Genomic DNA, 22,388 nt, shown 5'->3' on the forward strand with positions numbered 1-22,388 from the left:
TCTTTATTCAGGATCAGATGCAAAAATTCGTTGTCCAGTATCAGGTTATGATAGGTCGCTAGTACAATGGTTTAAAGGAAATATGAAATTATCTCATAATAACAAGTATGAAATCTCGCCTACTGGTGCCATGACAATCAAATCACTGAGACTGCAAGATAGCGGCAAATACACCTGTGTAGCTGGTTCATCTAGAGCTCACATGATCATAGACGTCAAACCAGTTTACTCAAAGTTCTCTCATGATGTGGACCGCACAGTAGAAAGACCAGAAGTTCCCTCAGGTACAACTACGACTGTTATAAGTGTTAAATTCCATCATTAGAGTACATCCTTTCTTAAGGCAGACACAAAATAACAATACTATATATATATAGGATAGTATCTTAGATGAATGAAGCCTAAAACTGAGAAGTTGTCAATGGATAATCATAGCTTTGCTGTAATGCAAGCATGCGCGTTTTCATTATTACAATTCGCTAAGCCTTTCGCATTCCCAGGATGTTTTTTGAATTTCTGTCAATAACTGCATCTAACATGAATAGAATGATTGATTCTCCTGTGAATCAGTTTGAGAAATATCGTGCTGATTCTATTTAATGATCAAACATCAGAGATAGTGAAACGGTAAACCTGTAATGCTTCTGTGTCAAAAACTTGTTGTATTTGACTGATGTGTTATCAGTATTGATGCTGCACTACAAAACTTGGGTATTAGGTCCTTTATTCAGACTGATAATAAGATACGTAAGTGAATGGAATAGTAGTAGAGACTCAAAAAGTAGAGATTTACAGTAGAATCGTGAAATTCATTTCAAACGTATTTTAAACCAATTATGTTTAAAAGATTTACAGTAGAATTGTGAAATTCATTTCAAACTTATTTTAAACCAATTATGTTTAAAAGATTTACAGTAGAATCGTGAAATTCATTTTACATCTTTTCTAAATTATGAGTCTTTTTTTCTCTATTGTTCTCTGTTCTCCATAGATAGCTTCATTTGTATCCAAAATAACCGTTTTTTTATGCACATATGTATATCTCTATAATATGATGAAAGAAACACACACAGGATCACACGCAAAAGGTGCAATAAATTATAAACCAAACTCTAGCGCTTTCGATTGTTTGTTTGTTTGTTTTGAATTTCGCGCAAAGCTACTCGAGAGCTATCTGCGCTAGTCGTCCCTAATTTAGCAGTATAAGACTAGAGGAAAGGAAGCTATTTATCACCACCCACCGCCAATTCATGGGCTACTCTTTTACCAACGAATAGTGGGATTAACCGTTACATTATAACGCCCCCACGGCTGAAAGAACGAGCATGTTTGGTGCGACCGGGATTCGAACTCGCGACCCTCATATTACGAATCGAACGCCTTAACCCACCTGGCCATGCCGGGCCATAGCGCCTTCCAATAGTTGAGTATTTGTGTTCGTGAACTGAATTATATATACACATACATATATGTTATGTGAAATCTGAAAGAACCATTTTTCGTTTTTTCAAGGCCCGGCATGGTTAGGTGGGTTAGGGCGATCGACCCGTAATATAAGGGTCGCGGGTTCGAAACGTCCGTCGCACCAAACATGCTTGCTCTTTTCAGCCGTGGGGGCGTTAAATGTGACGGTCAATCCCATTATTCGTTGGTAAGAGATTAGCCCAAGAGTTGGCGATGGGTGGTGATGACTAGCTGCCTTCCCTCGAGTCTTACACTGCTAAATTAGGGATAGCTAGCGCAGATAACCTCGAGTATCTTTGCGCGAAATTCAAAACAAACCCTTTTCATAAGCAAATGATTCGAATTTAAAACAACGGTATTTTAGAATTGTTAGAATATACCGATCATTTTAATTCAAATTGATTTTAAGAATTTTTGTTTAGAAAAAATGTTCGAAATTTACGTGATTTTGTTTTGATTATTTTTGTTTAATGACCATCACTGATAACCAAGAAGAATACAGTCACGAGGACAGTGGTCACGGGATAACATCGTCAGCGGTGGATGATACTAAGAGTCACTTCGATTTTAGGCCTAGGACTACTAATCCAGAAGCGAGACCTCTAGCGAGATTTTTCTCCGATGATGAGAGTTACGAAAATCGTTTTATGAGATTTTAAGACCAGAGATTAGCCGGTTCTTCCAGGTTTCCACTTTCATCCACCTCTTCTCACGACGCTTCGAAACCAACATACGTAACAGAATTTGACTCATGGGAGCTCCACCATAGTGGTAGACCAGATTTTCATCTAGGACGCAAGGACATACACCAAATAGTTACTCCACGAGACAGTGAACAGTATGTTAATGGGTCGTCCAGGCAAACCGACCACCATTCTTTTCCTCGGTTACAAAGTTTATTAAAAAACATGTCAAAAGCTTGGGGAAACTCGAAAGACTCTTTGAATAGATATCTTTTCATAAAAGATCAGAAAGAAAATCCAAACTTCAATCGAACTGCTAACAAGGGAGTCAAGCATCTTTTCGAAAGAGAATGGACCGAAACTTTAAAGTTCGAATGGTTTATCACTCCTTGGTCTACGTGTTCAGGGACTTGTGGAGAGAAAGCATTCCAGGTACACTAGATCCGTTGTGGATAAACATATAGTTATTTCTAGTTCATTATAATGAGCCCGGCATAACCAGGTGGGTTAAGGCTTACGACTCCTAATACGAGGGTCGCGGGTTCAAATCCCCGTCGCACCAAACATGATTGCACTTTCAGCCGTGGGGACGTTATAATGTTACGGTTAATCCCATCATTCATTGGTAACAGAGTAGCCCAAGAATTGGCTGTGGGAGGTGGTGACCAGCTGCTTTCCCTCTAGTCTTACACTGCTAAGTTAGGGACGGCTAGCGCAGATAGCCCTCGTGTAGCTTCGCGCGAAATTCAAAAACAAACAAACCAATCAGTATAATGATTGACAGAACTAAACGATTAAGGTAGGAAGAGTAAGTTGAAACCCATTTTTAAAAATTTATCCAGACAGTTTACTGTGGAGAAAACCACAATAACTGTCGAAGAAAGAAATCTAGACGATTGATGCGTAACTAAAAATCGTTCATTCAAAATTCTGTTTTTCCCATAAATTATCTTACAACCAAAAGCTGCTTTTGACTCGCTTAAGATAATTAGTGCTGTTTTTAAACATTATGATAAATATGAGAATCTTTGCTACAAATTCATGTCTCATTACAAGTTATTCACGTTTCAAGACCACCATTTATATTACAAATTCGTATCTTATTAGAAACTATTTACGTTTTAAGACCTCCCTTTACTACAAATTCATATGTTGTTACAAGCTATTTACGTTTTAAGACCTCTCTTTACTACAAATTCATATGTTGTTACAAGCTATTTACGTTTTAAGACCTCTCTTTACTGCAAATTCATATGTTGTTACAAGCTATTTACGTTTTAAGACCTCCCTTTACTACAAATTCATATGTTGTTACAAGCTATTTACGTTTGAAGACCTCCCTTTACTACAAATTCATATGTTGTTACAAGCTATTTACGTTTGAAGACCTCTATTTACTAGAAATTCATATGTTGTTACAAGCTATTTACGTTTTAAGACCTCTCTTTACCACAAATTCATATGTTGTTACAAGCTATTTACGTTTTAAGACCTCTCTTTACTACAAAATCATATGTTGTTACAAGCTATTTACGTTTTAAGACCTCCCTTTACTACAAATTCATATGTTGTTACAAGCTATTTACGTTTTAAGACCTCCCTTTACTACAAATTCATATGTTGTTACAAGCTATTTACGTTTTAAGACCTCCCTTTACTACAAATTCATATGTTGTTACAAGCTATTTACGTTTTAAGACCTCACTTTAATACAAATCCATATCTTATTACAAGCTACTTACGTTTTAAGACCACCACCCCATTTCTTAAAAAAAACAAAAAACAATTAATCCCTCTAGACGTCGCACCAAGTTTCGACATGTTACATTCCAGAGGGCGCTGGGTGGTAGAAATAACCCACTTTACACTGCTCCTCAGACTTTTCTTTTTCAGCTTTAAGTTCCATGACAGATGAAAAATAGATACAGCTGTATATAGCAGTAATGGTTTTAGAGGTTTCAGCGTTTCCATCTTCTCCTTTAGTTTAGTTGGTGTTGTTTTTAATTGAGCACAAAGCTACACAATGGACTATCTGTGCTCTGCCCACCACGGGTATCGAAACCCGGTTTTTAGTGTTGTAAGTCCACAGACATACCGCTGAGCCACTGGGGGCTCATCTTCCCCACAATCAACTTCATACACCTTACTTTCTTCTAATATAATTCGATTTTCACCTCTCAGGTTATTTGTCATTCTAATTACACTTCTGTGTGTGTTTTATTATAGCAAAGCCACATAGGCCTATGTGCTGAGCCCACCGAGGAGAATAGACACCCTTATTTTAACGTTGTAAATCCGTAGACATACCGCTGTACTAGCGGGGGGTATTGATCTTTTTTCTTGATTTTCAGAATCATTTCTTTACTTCTAGTTAATATGATTTGCTTTATTCAAACATGAATCCAAATGTAAACAACATCTGCAAACACCACAGTCTGATTTCTTTCTATGTTTATGTTCCTGTCAGACATTTCACATATTTTACTTATGAATATATTTTTGTTAGTCAGAAGGAGAAGTTTCTTTAGACTGTATTATTAGATTACGGTTACATAGTGTGGCGTGTCTAATCCGTTATTCAGCTCTGACATTTATTTTCGTGAATTTGAGATTTTTGTTCTCTCGACCGGGAGGCATTAAAATAAATTGAAACAAAAAAAATAGTTTTTATACATGGCGTGATGCAAAGAGTAAAAACCAGAATGAAAATCGTTTTTATTAATCAAGGTGTTGAGGTAGATAATTATAATTAACTTACGGAACGGCTGCAAATTATTCAACGCAATCAACTTTCACACGGAATTCTTGTCCTTAATCACTGAAACTGTATACAGATGACTTAATTATACAAACTATAAGTTTTCACACAGATGATCCAATTGTACAAACTGTTAGTCTTCACACAGATGATCCAATTGTACAAACTGTTAGTCTTCACACAGATGATCCAATTGTACAAACTGTTAGTCTTCACACAGATGATCCAATTGTACAAACTCTTAGTCTTCACACAGATGATCCAATTGCACAAACTGTTAGTCTTCTCACAGATGACCCAATTGCACAAACTGTTAGTCTTCTCACAGATGACCCAATTGCACAAACTGTTAGTCTTCTCACAGATGATCCAATTGCACAAACTGTTAGTCTTCACACAGATGACCCAATTGTACAAACTATTAGTCTTCACACAGATGATCCAATTGTACAAACTGTTAGTCTTCACACAGATGACCCAATTGTACAAACTGTTAGTCTTCACACAGATGATCCAATTGTACAAACTATAAGTTTTCACACAGATGATCCAATTGTACAAACTATAAGTTTTCACACAGATGATCCAATTGTACAAACTGTTAGTCTTCACACAGATGATCCAATTGTACAAACTGTTAGTCTTCACACAGATGACCCAATTGTACAAACTGTTAGTCTTCACACAGATGATCCAATTGCACAAACTGTTAGTCTTCTCACAGATGACCCAATTGCACAAACTGTTAGTCTTCTCACAGATGATCCAATTGTACAAACTGTTAGTCTTCACACAGATGACCCAATTGTACAAACTGTTAGTCTTCACACAGATGACCCAATTGTACAAACTGTTAGTCTCCACACAGATGATCCAATTGCACAAACTGTTAGTCTTCACACAGATGATCCAATTGTACAAACTGTTAGTCTTCACACAGATGATCCAATTGTACAAACTGTTAGTCTTCACACAGATGCCCAGATTGTACAAACTGTTAGTCTTCAGACAGATGATCCAATTGTACAAACTGTTAGTCTTCACACAGATGATCCAATTGTACAATTGTACAAACTGTTAGTCTTCACACAGATGATCCAATTGTACAAACTGTTAGTCTTCACACAGATGATCCAATTGTACAAACTGTTAGTCTTCACACAGATGACCCAATTGTACAAACTGTTAGTCTTCACACAGATGATCGAATTGCACAAACTGTTAGTCTTCACACAGATGATCCAATTGCACAAACTGTTAGTCTTCTCACAGATGACCCAATTGCACAAACTGTTAGTCTTCACACAGATGCCCAGATTGTACAAACTGTTAGTCTTCAGACAGATGATCCAATTGTACAAACTGTTAGTCTTCACACAGATGATCCAATTGTACAAACTGTTAGTCTTCACACAGATGATCCAATTGTACAAACTGTTAGTCTTCACACAGATGATCCAATTGTACAAACTGTTAGTCTTCACACAGATGACCCAATTGTACAAACTGTTAGTCTTCACACAGATGATCCAATTGTACAAACTGTTAGTCTTCACACAGATGATCCAATTGTACAAACTGTTAGTCTTCACACAGATGACCCAATTGTACAAACTGTTAGTCTTCACACAGATGATCCAATTGTACAAACTCACACAGATGATAGTCTTCACACAGATGATCCAATTGTACAAACTGTTAGTCTTCACAGAGATGGTCCAATTGTGCAAACTGTTAGTCTTCACACAGATGACCCAATTGCACAAACTGTTAGTCTTCTCACAGATGACCCAATTGCACAAACTGTTAGTCTTTTCACAGATGACCCAATTGTACAAACTGTTAGTCTTCACACAGATGACCCAATTGTACAAACTGCTAGTCTTCACACAGATGACCCAATTGTACAAACTGCTAGTCTTCACACAGATGATCCAATTGTACAAACTGTTAGCCTTCACACAGATGATCCAATTGTACAAACTGTTAGTCTTCACACAGATGATCCAATTGTACAAACTGTTAGTCTTCACACAGATGATCCAATTGCACAAACTGTTAGTCTTCTCACAGATGACCCAATTGCACAAACTGTTAGTCTTCTCACAGATGACCCAATTGCACAAACTGTTAGTCTTCTCACAGATGATCCAATTGTACAAACTGTTAGTCTTCACACAGATGACCCAATTGTACAAACTGTTAGTCTTCACACAGATGACCCAATTGTACAAACTGTTAGTCTTCACACAGATGACCCAATTGTACAAACTGTTAGTCTTCACACAGATGACCCAATTGTACAAACTGTTAGTCTTCACACAGATCATCCAATTGTACAAACTGTTAGTCTTCACACAGATCATCCAATTGTACAAACTGTTAGTCTTCACACAGATCATCCAATTGTACAAACTGTTAGTCTTCACACAGATCATCCAATTGTACAAACTGTTAGTCTTCACACAGATGATCCAATTGCACAAACTGTTAGTCTTCACACAGATGATCCAATTGCACAAACTGTTAGTCTTCTCACAGATGACCCAATTGCACAAACTGTTAGTCTTCTCACAGATGATCCAATTGCACAAACTGTTAGTCTTCACACAGATGATCCAATCAGTTTTCGCATTTGAACTTTTTCATCGCATTAAAAATTATTCATGTTCTTCTAACAGACACGTTCCAGTCAGTGTCTGTTGAAAATTGACGACAAACAAGCAAATCACTCAAGGGTTGTCGATCACAAACTCTGTGTTAATGCCGGACTCAAACCTCCGCTCTACATCAGACACTGTGGAATATCTGAGTGCCCTCGATGGAAAATTGCAGAGTGGGCAGAGGTAAGTTTTTATTTATTTTTTATCCTGTTGTAATTAGTAGATAAAGTATATCACTGACCTAACGTATCTTCATTATTGATGTTGCATAGGTTAGATATTAGAAATGGATAATGCTATTTGCATAGCGACTCTACGTCTTGATTGGATTTTTCAAACCATTTTAATAAATATGAAATAGACTTTGATTATACATACAATAAGTTTCTAAGCCTATTTGACCCCTAGTCCAATGATTAGACTATGCGATTTTATTTTTACCATTGGGGCATACACACAGTTTAAAATCTACGTATTTCCTTTCATTATGGCTTGTAATGTCCAATATTGAGAGAATGAACACGCCACTTCACAATGAGCGAATAATTTCCTGATATTTATTATTGGATATTCCAGTATCGAGCCTGCTGGCTGTTTTTTTTTTTTTTTAATTCTAATGTTACTACCCACTCTGTAAAAAATTACAATGAGTATAATGAAATTACTCGTAACTTGATATCGAAGTCACCGCAAGAGGTCACTAGCCTTAAGGACTTGTGGTAGGTGAATTTTACAGCATAATTACTCGGCTGCTCAACTCCCTATTTTAAAACATGGTTCACAGATGTCGCCCTTCAAGTATTAAGAACAAGTACATATTATTACACTGTAATGCTATTACTTGTTTAAAATATGACTAAATGACATCTTTCTGATTTTTTTCGCACGTTTTAGTGTTTGGACATCAGTTGCACAAGCTTGTACACAGGAAAACAAAACAGACGGGTAAGCTGTTCTTTTTCAAACGGAACGGAAGTGTCCGACAGTAACTGTGCTGGAAACGAGAAACCTATCGTATCTCGGGAATGTTTCAACCCTCAGTGCTTTGGGGTGTGGAAGGTTGAACCGTGGTCAGAGGTTAGTATGATAATATGAGACTCGTTAACTAGGTTTGTTTTTGAATTTCGCCCAAAGTTACACGAGGGCTATCTGCGCTAGCCATCCCTAATTTAGCAGTGTAATACTAGAGGGAAGGCAGCTAGTCATTAAATTCCAACTCTTGGGCTACTCTTCTTACCAACGTATAGTGGGATTGACCAGTTACATCATAATACCCCCACTGCAAGGGCGAGTATGTTTGGTACGACAAGGATGCGAATCCGTGACCTCGAGATTACGAGTCGAATGCTTTAACCACGTGGCCATGCCGGCCCGAGACTAGGTACACACAGGAAACTTATTTCACACTTGAATTACATGGGATTTTTTAGAGGGATTTAATGTTTAATGGATCGGAATATATAGAGTTTTAATACGACTTAATCATGTTCACTATTTGAAACATTTATTATGGTATCTATATTCAGAATGAATCAAGACTGTCATCATTCGATTAAAAAATAAGTGTTACGAACCTTTTGGAGACCATTATTATAAATAGTAATACATTATAGTCTAAGTTATTATTTGTTTTTTTGAATTTCGCGCAAAGCTACACAAGGGCTATCTGCGCTAGCCCTCTCTAGTTTAGTAGTGTAACACTAGAGGGAGGCAGCTAGTCATTACCACCCACCACTAACTCTTAAGCCACTATTTTACCAACAAATAGTGGGATTGATCGTCACATTATAACGCACCCACGGCTGAAAGGACGAGCATGTTTGATGCGACGGGGATTCGAACCCGTGTCCCTCAGATTACGAGTTAAGTCCTGAACTACTTGGTCATGCTGGGCCCCTAAGTTGTTATATCTTTTGTTACCATACATATATTTACATAAATGATTATCACCAATCAACATGTAATGGACTAAACATTTACGATATTACCATCCTCAAAGGGTTTTTAAACCCTCAGGTAATATTAATATTATCCTTCAAATGTTTCCAACTCTCGACGAATATTAAAACTTTTGTGCAGTTATTTGATTTTGTTTTGAGAATAAATTAAATCAATGGATTTGTACATTTGATCAGAAGTTGTTTATTATTTTGAATATCTAGAAGTTAAGATAAACAAGTCTATTTGTTTTAGAATTTTTGTACAAAGTCACACAAAAGATTTCTGCGCATAGCATTTCTAATTTTCAGTTGGCATACTAGACTTAAAGCTGCTGCTCAATGCCATTGTCAACTCTTTTCAAATCGAATCGTAATATGTGAGCGTCACGGTTTATAGCGTACTCATGGCCCCAACGTGCGGAGTGTATATTTTATGGAAAGGAGATGCGGAACAAGTATTATCTGATTTACAGTACTGTTATTTTAACCAGTCGATCATGCCTGGCCCAGATATTTAATTTATACGAATATACTTCTGTCAGATTATAAAAACAAATCGAATTTGATTTTTTCGTTTAATAGCGGTAAAACATTCATTTACCAAACAATATTGTTTTTATATCCTGTGTGTATTGTTAACCCTAATCAATTGAAACGTCTTTTTATTATTTGGTTTGGGGTGCCCAAAGTAAATTGTTTGTTTGTTTGTTTTTGAATTTCGCACAAAGCTACTCGAGGGCTATCTGCGCTAGCCGTCCCTAATTTAGTAGTGTAAGACTAGAGGGAAGTCAGCTAGTCATCACCACCCACCGCCAACTCTTGGGCTACTCTTTTACCAACGAATAGTGGGATTAACCGTAACATTATAACGCCCCCACGGCTGAAAGGACGAGCATGCTTGGCGCGACGGAGGTGCGACCCCGCGACCCTCGGATTACGAGTCACACACCTTAACACGCTTGGCCATGCCGGGCCCCTAAAGTAAACATGCTGGTGTTAAGAATTTAATGACACATGGTCTGCGTTCTGTTTTCGTTGTGATCTACAACTGGAAGCCTTGGATGCGCTATAAGAGTGACAGTAAGATGCTGCTATTCGATGAAATAAGATTCGTTCAAGAACTGGCGGTGAATGCTGTTGAACAGGTGCCTTTTTTTTTCTAACTTATACATTCAGAGTTAGAGATGACTATGGGTAGAAAATTGTGCATAAATGGACAAACTGATTATTATCAAATTAAATCTACTAACCTCTATTATAGAAAGTTCACTTTCTTCTCAGTGTAATGCCAATTGTGGAGAGGTCGGTTTCAAGAACCGTATAGTAAAGTGTGTGTGGCCGCTGACTGATGAACCAGCGGGAAATTCGTGTAAACCTGAAGCCAGGCCGTCCGTGATGGAGCATTGCACAGGACCGCCGTGTTTGTCTGGTGGGTTTCTTTTCGCTGTTCTGCTACTAGAAGTTACAGAGATATTTTCTTTCAGACTATAGGTCGTTCTTCATTACATTTGGTGTCAAGAAACACAAACAACTCCATTTTATCATATCTTTCTGGATATTATTTAATATGAATCTTGTATATTTATATGTATGTATCATATTGAATATAACTTATCTTTTTCCTTGAAAATCTTTTAAACACAATATAAGAAATCCTTGTATTTTTCTAATTATGATTTGTTAACTTTTTAGAGTGCATTTTTTGTCACGTTAAAATTTGACCTGTGTTTTCTTTCATTAAATTTTAAGACTAACAAACTCATTTTTTTCTAACACTTTGAAGTCTCAGGGGTTCGGCAGAGGTCAAGACACATAAGCTATGTATGTGTCCGTTCCGTTTACCCCATTCGTATGATTCGTGACGTCACGCTCCACTTGGCCATCATTGGCTGCGGCTGATCACGTCACATCACTTGGATTTAATATCTGTGCTGCAGGGAGCTTCGTGCGCTTAGCAGTCGACTTGTTACTGTAGTAATCGTGCGTCATTTGTGATTTTTTTTTTCCTAATCTTTGAATCCCTTCATACTAACTATGTCGAGCAAAAACAGAAAGTGGTCGGACGAATACGTACAATATGGATTCACGTGTATAACGGAACATGTAGGGAGTCAGCGTCCTCAATGCATGACTTGCAATGTCAAGTTGAGCAATTCTAGTCTAGTACCTGCAAAACTAAGAGAACACTCCCTAAAGCTGCATGGAGATGAGAAATACAAGAACACAACGCTTGCTGAATTCAAGGTAAAGAGAGCCAAGGTTCGATGAAAAGGCTACTTTGCTGTTCTCGGCTTTGTACCCATTAACAAACCGATCCTCACAGCATCGTATAAAGTTGCGTACTTGACTGCAAAGCAGGGCAAACCACACACCATTGGTGAAGCACTCGTTAAACCAGCTGCGTTGAAGATTGCGAATATCATGCTGGGAAAAGCTGCTGAAAATAAGTTATCCCAAATTCCTCTTTCAAATGACACCATCAGCAGCAGAATAGATGACATGGGCGATGACATCTTGGTTCAAGTAGTTGCAGATCTGATTTCAAACCCATCAAAACTCAGCCTTCAACTCGACGAGACCACCGACGTTTCCAATCTAAGCCAGCTTGTTGTATTCGTGCGCTATGTGAAGAACGACGAGATAAAAGAAGATTTTTTATTTTGTAAGCCTCTTACAACAACAACTAAGGTAACCGACGTGAAGAAACTTGTGGATGACTTCTTCAGAGACAACGATCTTTTGTGAGATATGGTTTCTGCAGTTTGTTCGGACGGAGCTCCAGTCATGCTGGGACGAAACTCTGGTTTTGGTGCGCTGGTGAAAGTCGATGAACCACACATCATTGTAATGCACTGTGTTCTGCACAGGCATGCGTTGGCAACAAAAACCTTGCTTTCAAAACTGGCAGAAGTATTAAAAATTGTAGTGGAATGTGTGAACTTTGTGCGAAATAGTACCCTGAAGCATCGCATCTTCAAAGAGCTGTGTAATAAAATGGGCTCTGAATTCGAGGTACTTTTGCACCATTCTAACGTTCGGTGGTTATCCCGGGGAAAGATGCTGAATCGTGTTTTTGCCATGCGTGTGGAATTAGCCCTGTTTTTGCGAGAACACCAACATTGTCATGCAGATTGCTTCGAAAAATCTGAGTTCATTCTCATTTTGGCGTACATGGCCGATACCTTCAATACTCTAAATCAACAGATGCAGGGCGGTGGAGTCAACATCATCGAAGCGGAAGAAAACCTGAAGGCTTTTCAAAAAAAGGTACCGTTATGAAAACGACGAACAGAGAATGATAACTTCGCAAACTTTCCCCTGCTGGACGACTGTGTAAATGAGATCGAAGATATGTCTGAAATCGGAGACATTTCTGTATCCGGGGAACTGAAGGAAGCACTTAGATGAGCTCGCAAAGTCTCTCGACGGATAATTCCCCATCAGAGAGTCATATCCAGCATGGGTGAGACAGTAGTTCACGTTTAGTGTTGCGACAGCAGATGTCAATGATGAATACCTCAACGAAATCATTGAACTTCAGCAGAGCCAGGTTCAACAGCAACTTTTCAGAACAACAACGGTCTCAACGTTTTGGTGTCACCAAATCGTAGCGTACCCTCTTATTGTTAAGAAAGCCCTTAAGATATTCATACCATTTGTTACAATGTATCAATTTGCGATCAATCCTTTTCGAGGATGGTAGGCATGAAAACGAAGAAAAGGAACAGACTTTGTTGGGAAAATGATATGAAAGTGGCACTTGTTAAGATGAAACCGCGCATTTTTGAACTTGTCTCTGAAAGGCAACAGAAAAAGTCACACTGATCTGCAATAAATATTCATTGAGTTATGTTTTTTGTTTTTGTGTGAAATTCACGTTTTGTTGGTTTTGTTCTTTGAACACAGTGATATTGTGTGCAACTGATGCATGGTTCATTTTGTGATCTTATAAAATATGTAATGTTTTGAATTTGAAAAAAAAAAATCATATTTTATTTTTCCAATTACGAAGGGTTCAGTGAATGCAAATACGAAACTTCCGGGGTTCAGTACCTCCAACAAGGTTAAGAACCACTGGTCTGGTTAAGTACCTCCAACAAGGTTAAGAACCACTGATCTGGTTCAGTACCTCTAACAAGGTTAAGAACCACTGATCTGGTTCAGTACCTCCAACAAGGTTAAGAACCACTGATCTGGTTCAGTACCTCCAACAAGGTTAAGAACCACTGGTCTGGTTCAGTACCTCCAACTTCCGGGGTTCAGTACTTCCAACAAGGTTAAGAATCACTGATCTAGTATCACTTACGAAATGGTTCTATATCACATCACAAGATCCACATTAGATCTTGTATCACTTACCAAACAGTTCTATACAACATCACAAGATCAACATTAGATCTAGTATCACTTACCAAACAGTTCTATATAACATCACAAGATCAAGTTACAGATGTTATAATCAATAAAAATATCCAAATCAAACAACTATACGATGAAGGACCATGCCTTAAATCGTGAGCCTAGGCTATTTACTATTCAGTATAACTAATATCACAGGACCTAAACTTTCCAAGGTATAACTTCCTATTCAGTACAAACAATGAAGTAACTATATGACGAAGGACCATGCCATAAAACGTGAGCCTAGGCTATTTACTGCAAAATCATATTAGCACAAACAATACACCTTGCAAAGTACAAATATCCTATCCAATACAAATAAACAAACAGCAATCATAAAGGGCCAAGTCCTGAAACGTAGGTCTAGGCTATTTACTACAAGGTCTTATATATTGATATACCATTAACTGTATAGTTCTATATATATATGCCATTGACTATATAGTTTTTTATGTATATATGCCATTAGATATATAGTCTTATATTAGCACAAAAATACATCTTGCAAACTACAGATGTCTTATTCAGTTCAAATAAACAAACAATTATCTGATGAAGGACCATGATCTGCAACTTGGGTCTAAGACCTTCTCCATGTAGGTTTATGTAATATTACAAAAACAAACAAACAAATGAATTAAAATAAAACACAAAACAATAACTATTCAGTTGTGGAACAGTTTTTACCAATTATATTTTATTATCCCAAAAAACAACATGAAAATTCCAGTACTGTTTATTAATGGGACATTTGTCATTAGTCCATTAACTCTTCTATAAAGTCGCCTCGTGGTTTACAATCGATTTTTCTGTTCACAGTTCTTACAAGAACTATATATGAAACTTTTTTTTTTTTTTTAAATTTAAAACAACACTTTAAGACTTTTCTGGCATATCAATGTTTAGTTTGTCTGCTTTATTTCATCTAAAAATATTTCCAATGAATTATGGCCCGGCATGACCGGGTGGGTTAAGACGTTCGACTCGTAATCTGAGGGTCGCGGGTTCGAATCCCGATCGCATCAAACATGTTCACCTTTTCAGCCGTGGGGGCGTTATAATGTGATGGTCAATCCCACTGTTCGTTGGTAGAAGAGTAGCCCAAGAGTTGGCGGTGGGTGGTGATGACCAGCTGTCTTCCCTCTAGTTTTACACTGCTAAATTAGGGACGGCTAGCGCAGATAGCCCTCGAGTAGCTTTGCGCAAAATTCAACACAAACAAAGAAACCGATGAAATGAGCGTTTTTGGTTTGCATTTACTTTATAATACCATCTAGGTGATACGTGTAATTATATTTCAGTTTATTCACGTAAAATTACTTAATTTCAGTGCTAAGTCGCTAGTTGTGTCTCTCATATTTCTCCCTTGTACACAAGAAAAGAAAGACAAGTTCGTGCCATATTTATTAGTGAAATTTAGACAGAGACGTATCTGGTACTAATCAAAATACGTAGTTGCGCTTATAGGGATCGTTATGTAAAAAAAACACAAGGCTGTTTTTAATTTAAAGTCAAAATAACAAATAGCTTCTGAACTCGCGCGTGGAATAGCAGTCAGATAAGTAATGAGGATGCAAGCTCACGAGGAGGAGTTTAATTTCACGCTTCAATAACTTGGCTGAACTCACTCAAAATCCTCAATAATTAAGTAGTTAATTAGGTAATTAAAAGAACTAAGTCGATAAATTCTTACAAATGCAAATGAAATCTACGTAAACCGTAATGTCTACCGTTCCTTATGATTATTGTCAGTCAATCTACTGAGACAGTGTTTCTCAGACTTTAAGCAGCCATGTAACACTTTTGAGACATTAGCCTTATCGCAGCCTCCCAGTGGCACAGCGGAATATCTGCGTATTTACAACTCTTGAATCCGGCTTTCGGTATCCGTAGTGGGCAGAGCACAGACAGCCCATTGTGTACTTAAGTATCAAGAGAAACAAACGATATTTTTTATGGCTCGGTATGGCCAGGTGGTTAGGGTGCTCGACTCGTAATCCCAGGTCAAATCAAACGTGCGCGCACTTTCAGCCGTAAGGGCGTTATAATGTGACGGTCAATCTCACTATACGTTGGTAAAATAATAGCCCAAGAGTTGGCGGTGGGTGATGATGACTAGTTGCCTTCCCTCTAGTCTTAAACTGCTATATTAGGAACGGCTCATATAACTCTCGTGTAGCTTTACGGAAATTCAAAACAAACAAACAGCCTTATCTGTGTACTTCTTTGGAGGAGATAGTCAGCGATGCCCGACTGCTGTCTGAGAGAGGAGCATAGTCATGTAATAATGGAAATATGCTTATCTACAATCTCTTAATGATAGACACATACATGGTTCAGTAACTTACTTTACTGAAAATTGGCGTAAAAAACGAATTACCACACGAATCACAACGTTAACGCATATTTGATAAAGATAGACCCAAGCATCTCTTTCTCCAAGTAACATATAATTTATAAATAAAAAATATTATTACGTAACTAATTATTAATAGAATTATTTACGAGGACATTGTCATGAAAAGTTTGTTTGTTGGAAGTTAAGCGCAAAGAAACACAATTGACTTGCTGTGCTTTGTCCACCACGGGTAAGGAAGTCCGCAGATATTCCGCTGTGCTAATGTGGGCGCCCAGGAAAAGGTAAGGATAAATTCGGTAAACTCTGACCCACTTAAAGTCGCAATGGGGAGGAAGAGGTCAGAGGCGCCCGACCCCTACGAGGTGATACATACACGGGTTAAGTGGTCAGGTCAGAGAAATTATGGTCGAAACTAAGCCATCTCTAATTTTGATCTGCTGACCAGAGGGAAGGCAAAAAAGTGAGCATCACTCGCTGCCTATTAGTACAATATGAGACTGACTATCGCAGTCACAACACTTCCACAGCTGAAAGTGTTAAGCATGTTTTGGGACATATCGCAGCTCAAACCTTGAACCTTCTAATCGTAGTCTAACACGCCCAAACCTTTGTAAATGTGTACCGATGATCAACTGTTGTTGGCAACAACTTTCAAAGTTTTCACGTTATTTTAACAGCTATCAACACATTTCTAATTTATATTAGCATAACAATAAATCAACACATTTCTAATTTATATTAGCATAACAATGATTATCACTTTTAATTTATATTAGCATAACAATAAATCAACACGTTTTTAATTCATATTAGCATAACAATAAATCAACACGTTTTTAATTCATATTACCATAGCAATAAATCAACACATTTTGTATTTATATTAACATAGCAATGAATTATCACTTTTAATTTATATTAGCATAACAGTAAATCAACACGTTTTTAATTTATATTAGCATAACAATAAATCAACACATTTTATATTTATATTAACATAGCAATAAATGATCACTTTTGAATTCAATTTCCTTGAATGTTTAGTCACATTTCTATTTATTCAAGGATTTATTAAAAGGAAACTGAATTTATTGCATCTGAATAGTTAACTATGAGAGAAAGTGTGTGTTTTCTTATAGCAAAGCCACATCGGCTATCTGCTGAGCCCACCGAGGGGAAGTCGAACCTCTGATTTCAGCGTTGTAAAATCTGTGGACATACTACTGTACTAGCGGGGAACATGAGAGAAAGAGAAAAGATGAAGTAATTCTGAAGTACAATATATACTCTTCAAAAAAGAAACGCAAAAGGCAAAATTTGAGACATATCGTTAACAAGTTTATTCCGGGTAGTTCTGTATGACATGTGTGAAACTTTGCACATTCACTGCTGAACATCCAAAGTCTGCAAAGGCGAAGTCCACGCTCACTAGTTGACGTTTAACGTCACTCAACGTCAATAACGAGTATGCCCCCCGTGAGCATCAATAACTGCTTGGCGTCTCCTGCCCATGGAAGCGATGAGATGACGAATCACATCCAGTGGAATGGCTGATCACTCAGCCTGCAAAGCTGCTGCAAGCTGAGGTAGAGTCTGCGGTTGAGGTTGTCGCCGTCGCAGACGTCGGTCCAACTCGTCCCAAAGATGTTCGATGGGGTTTGAATCTGGTGATCTGGAGGACCAGGGAAGAACGTTGATGTTGTGGTGTCTCAAGAAGACGGTGGTGAGTCGGGCTGTGTGAGGACGGGCGTTGTCGTGTTGAAAAAACGTCGTTGACGTTCACCATGATGGGTTGCACATGGGGCCTAAGAATCTCATAGACGGTTGCGTACGGTCTGATCGGAAATCCTACGCAGCCCTGGTATGGTTGAGGCAATAGACGTCGCAGTGGTGGTCCTATCCCGAAGGTGACGTAACCGGATGTAGTGATCTTGTGCGGGCGTGGTCACACGAAGTCTGCCAGATCGTGGACGGTAACAAGTTGATCCATGTTGTTGGTGACGATTCCATAGCCTTATGATGGTGCTTGGGCTCTGGCAACATCTGATCGAGATTCGCCTGCTTCCAAGCGACCAATGGCGTTGTTGCGTTCTGCTTCAGTCAGTCTTGGCGTAACTGTATTGCGTGTCAGTGGCTTAACACTGAGCTATGGAAACCGAGAACCCGTCACTTTTATAGGGATTTTGCACATGTTGCACTTGCAGAAAATGCAGATCTCTCAAACAAATTTATTGGACACGAATGCGTTTTGGCGAAAAATCCGATGTTTTCCTCCGTTTACAAAGCGCACAACTTTTATTGTCATTTTGGTCTGACAATCAGTGCCTTAACACGTGTAACATCACATGCTCTGAGCTTGTAACGTTATTACATACATTTCTCTTTAAAATAACAAAAATATCCCTTTTGCATTTCTTTTTTTGAAGAGTATATTTATCTATGTATTTTTTAAGTGTCCCCATTATTATGGGGGTATTTAGACTCGTATAAATGCTTATCAATACAATAAAACATTGAAATAAATGTCTTTTGTTTTACTTGACAGGAGACAGCTGTCAGGACAACTCAAGTACTGTGGACTGTCCAAAGGCTTAACATATGTAAATTGGCTCAGTATCGAATTCAGTGTTGTCGTTCGTGCACGCAAAGATAGAATGAACGAGGATAGTGAATTTTATAGCAATCATTTAAATATAATTTGAAGTAAGAAAAATTTAGACGGTTCGCATAGTGTACATACAGTTGTAGCTGACATAATAGTATATCAGCTAGTCGATGTTAGCAATAAATATTGTAGATTTAATGTTACTGGTAATTCTTTAATGCATGTCAGTTATTGCATTACTCAATACAAACAAGAACAACTGTTTATTAACTGAGAACTTATATAAATACGTAATCTAGGCTGTGTATTAAAAATTAGTCTAAAGTTTACTAGTCATCGATTCATTTATCAGAAAACGTAACTTGTTTACTTGAAGTATTGAATAAATATTATATTTTGGAATTTTGGGTATTCCACTTTCAGTAATTTAAAAATACAAAAATACACCGCAAATGTGACATACTCTACAGCAAATGACATTAAACTATTTGAATGAAATAAAAAGAGAGTGAGCAGTGTGTACCACAAATTAAATCACAAATATGGAAAGTGATTTAATTATTTTAACATATGCACTTCTGTCTCTAGTGGTTTATTTCGTTTTCCTTTGTGTTCAAATGATTTAACGCCGTTTGTAACATTCTTTATGTAATTGTCTGTGTGTATTTTTGTGTCGATTGAACTTACTGTAGATAGAATTTCGAATATTCTGAAACGTTTATTAAGTGCTTTAAATAATTATGTTCGTCTTGCTATTAATAATTAGACTGAAGGTTATCTTTGTGTTACATTAGTTACCCAGGAAATATTCTGTAAACATCTGCATACCATCCTTCAAGCTCAGTTCTAGCCATAAACATCTGAATAGGTTTGTTATTGGTTGGCTTGAATTTTGTCTGCCTATAAGTACAATTAAAATCATATTGATCTTAACATGTTATTTTTATAATTTTATGAGTTGGTTATAGATTAAAATTTCGAGTTTATGTCTTGAAAATATCAGAGAACAGATTTAAAAGTTTGTGCACCAGTGAAGCACGGAGACAATAAAACATGCTTAGTAATAAGTATTTATTATGTTTTATGCGTATTAAATATTTAAAAGTATGTGTGTGTGTGTGTTTTTCTTATAGCAAAGCCACATAGGGCTATCCGCTCAGCCCACCGAGGGGAATCGAACCGCTGATTTTAGCGTTGTAAATCCGGAGACATACCGCTGTACTAGATTTAAAAGTAACGATAATGTACGTTAATCCTAACACACTTCTGCACATTAAATACAATAGTTTTAAATACAGTTTGGAAAATAATGTATTAAAACAACGTACAATTATCTCAGGGCAAGACCGTTCTGCTCGAGTTTGTCATCTGTCACTGTAAACTGATTTATTAGCAGTCCGCGTCCTTAAAGTTTTGTATCTATAAATCTTATGGAATGATTACAAGCAGATAATGCATTACGTAGTATACTACAGAAACCATTTCTATATGTTTAATGAACCAGTACGCTACAATGTGTCGTATTAATAGACGAGACAGTTTCGTAATTTCGGTTCGTCTGAGAAATAAAACAAAGGAAAATATAGATTTGCTTGGAAGTTTCGTTACGTAGAAACGTTCCGTTCTATTTTAATTCTAAGGTTATTTTTTTGTCATTAGATTCTATGTGATGTTGTAGTGTGTATGTGTGAATATATATATTATATGCATATAAATACTTGTCATACTCAGGATAAAACTAATTAAAGTTAATATATGTACATATATTTAATTTTCCTTCGGTTGTATAAATAAATGTTTGTTCGTAAAATTAATTACCAGATAAGGGTGATTGTTAGAGGTGAGAATAGTTTTATGTGACCTAAAACAGTAACTTTAAGAGTGACTCCACCTAATGTAAGCCACTTTTGTTTAATAAGAAGACGCAATGTGAACTTCTCTATATTTTGTTTAACTGCATTTACCATTATATGAAAGATAAATCTTTAAACTGTAAATATCTTGTAATTAACAAATTAACTGATAGAAAATTCACATGTGTAAAAAATGTTGACCAGAAGTTTCTGTAGACTCTGTGGAAACAAATGTATAAAATGTTATAGAAAATAAAACTATGTTACAGCAACTGACATCTTTAATTTTGATTTACCTAATATTTAAAAAGATTTATCAAAACGTTCTAAGTTTAAAGTCCACGAATGAAGCGGTTCTAGTCATGCACCTTCAACTGAAGAACAAACAATTAGAAACTGATTATGCAGCATGTTTTTGTTACCCTGTTTAACTCATAATTGTTTTTTTAAGGAAAGAAATCTTAAAATGTATTTTTTTTTCGGGAATTGCGTTATTTCTTCCTATTTAAAACGAAGTTATTGACCAGCAATTATTATATTCCGTTTTGTAGAAAAAGTCCCGTTATAAGACCGTGGCAAACATCTGTATTTCACCGAATATTATTCTATTAAAATGATTAGCGTTTCTTTCTTTATGAACAGAACACCTGATTAAACTAAACGAAAATTGAAATATGCTTTCCTTTAACTGAAAATATAACATCAGTATATTGACGAGACATCTGGTTGATCACGTTCCTGAGATTGTTTGTCCTTCTACACCATTACTATTTGTCCCTCTACACCATTACTATTTGTCCCTCTACACCATTACTGTTTGTCCCTCTACACCATTACTGTTTGTCCCTCTACACAATTACTATTTGTCCCTCTACACCATTACTGTTTGTCCCTCTACACCATTACTGTTTGTCCCTCTACACCATTACTGTTTGTCCCTCTACACCATTACTCTTTGTCCCTCTACACCGTTACTATTTGTCCCTCTACACCGTTACTATTTGTCCCTCTAAACCATTACTATTTGTCCCTCTAAACCATTACTATTTGTTTTTCTACACCATTACTGTTTGTCCCTCTACACCATTACTGTTTGTCCCTCTACACCATTACTGTTTGTCCCTCTACAGCATTACTATTTGTCCCTCTACACGTTTTTTTCTTGTTGGTTTATAAAATGTAATAGACACTTTTGTTTTCTTGTTTTGTCTACCAGTTTCTCAAATTCCAGGAATTACCTGATTGAGCTCATTATATTAAGAATAATTTGAATATTCAAATGAACAAATCACGGGGTAATTACAACTGGTATAAAATCACGTTGGAAAGGATTGTATCAGAACTATATTTCAGTTTTGTTTGGCATTGATTGTGATGCCACAGAAAATCGTTGGTTTTTCGAAGGATTGAATGTCTGTAGTCTTAACATGCATGGTTTGAGTCTGGCATGAAGCTGTCTTCTTTGGTTTTGGTCGCTGCTGGATAGTAACGTCAACGTTGGTCAGAGCATATTTGTCTTTCTTTTTAGCACTAAGTGTAGAAATGCTGCTGGCAGTAGAGAAAATGGGCATACATGGAGATGTAAAGCTGGACGAGGGTCACTCTGACTGACAGACTTGACATGTTGAAGAGGGAGATGAAAAGCTTACTGGACGAGGGTCA

The 22,388-nt window shown here is 37.1% G+C and overlaps 1 protein-coding gene across 1 annotated transcript; it reads left to right on the forward strand.

The window, feature by feature from the left end:
- Window positions 1-7: 7 nt before the first annotated feature.
- On the forward strand, window positions 8-18,863 carry LOC143245449 (uncharacterized). The gene is made up of 7 exons (XM_076491813.1): window positions 8-284; window positions 1,957-2,094; window positions 2,125-2,579; window positions 7,587-7,751; window positions 8,463-8,645; window positions 10,790-10,937; window positions 18,814-18,863. The coding sequence occupies exons 1-7, from the start codon at window positions 83-85 to the stop codon at window positions 18,861-18,863; spliced, it is 1,341 nt and encodes a 446-aa protein (XP_076347928.1). The 5' UTR covers window positions 8-82.
- The last annotated feature ends 3,525 nt before the right edge of the window (window positions 18,864-22,388 follow it).

The sequence above is a fragment of the Tachypleus tridentatus genome, chromosome 2 (genome assembly GCF_004210375.1).
Source record: "Tachypleus tridentatus isolate NWPU-2018 chromosome 2, ASM421037v1, whole genome shotgun sequence".
In the NCBI taxonomy this organism is placed as follows: Eukaryota; Metazoa; Arthropoda; class Merostomata; order Xiphosura; family Limulidae; genus Tachypleus; species Tachypleus tridentatus.

Coding starts and splice junctions, on each gene's coding strand:
- LOC143245449 (XM_076491813.1), top strand. CDS start 83: ATGAAATTATCTCATAATAACAAGTATGAAATCTCGCCTACTGGTGCC. Junction 8,646..10,789: donor AGGTTGAACCGTGGTCAGAG/GTTAGTATGATA, acceptor CTTTCTTCTCAG/TGTAATGCCAATTGTGGAGA. Junction 10,938..18,813: donor AGGACCGCCGTGTTTGTCTG/GTGGGTTTCTTT, acceptor TTTACTTGACAG/GAGACAGCTGTCAGGACAAC.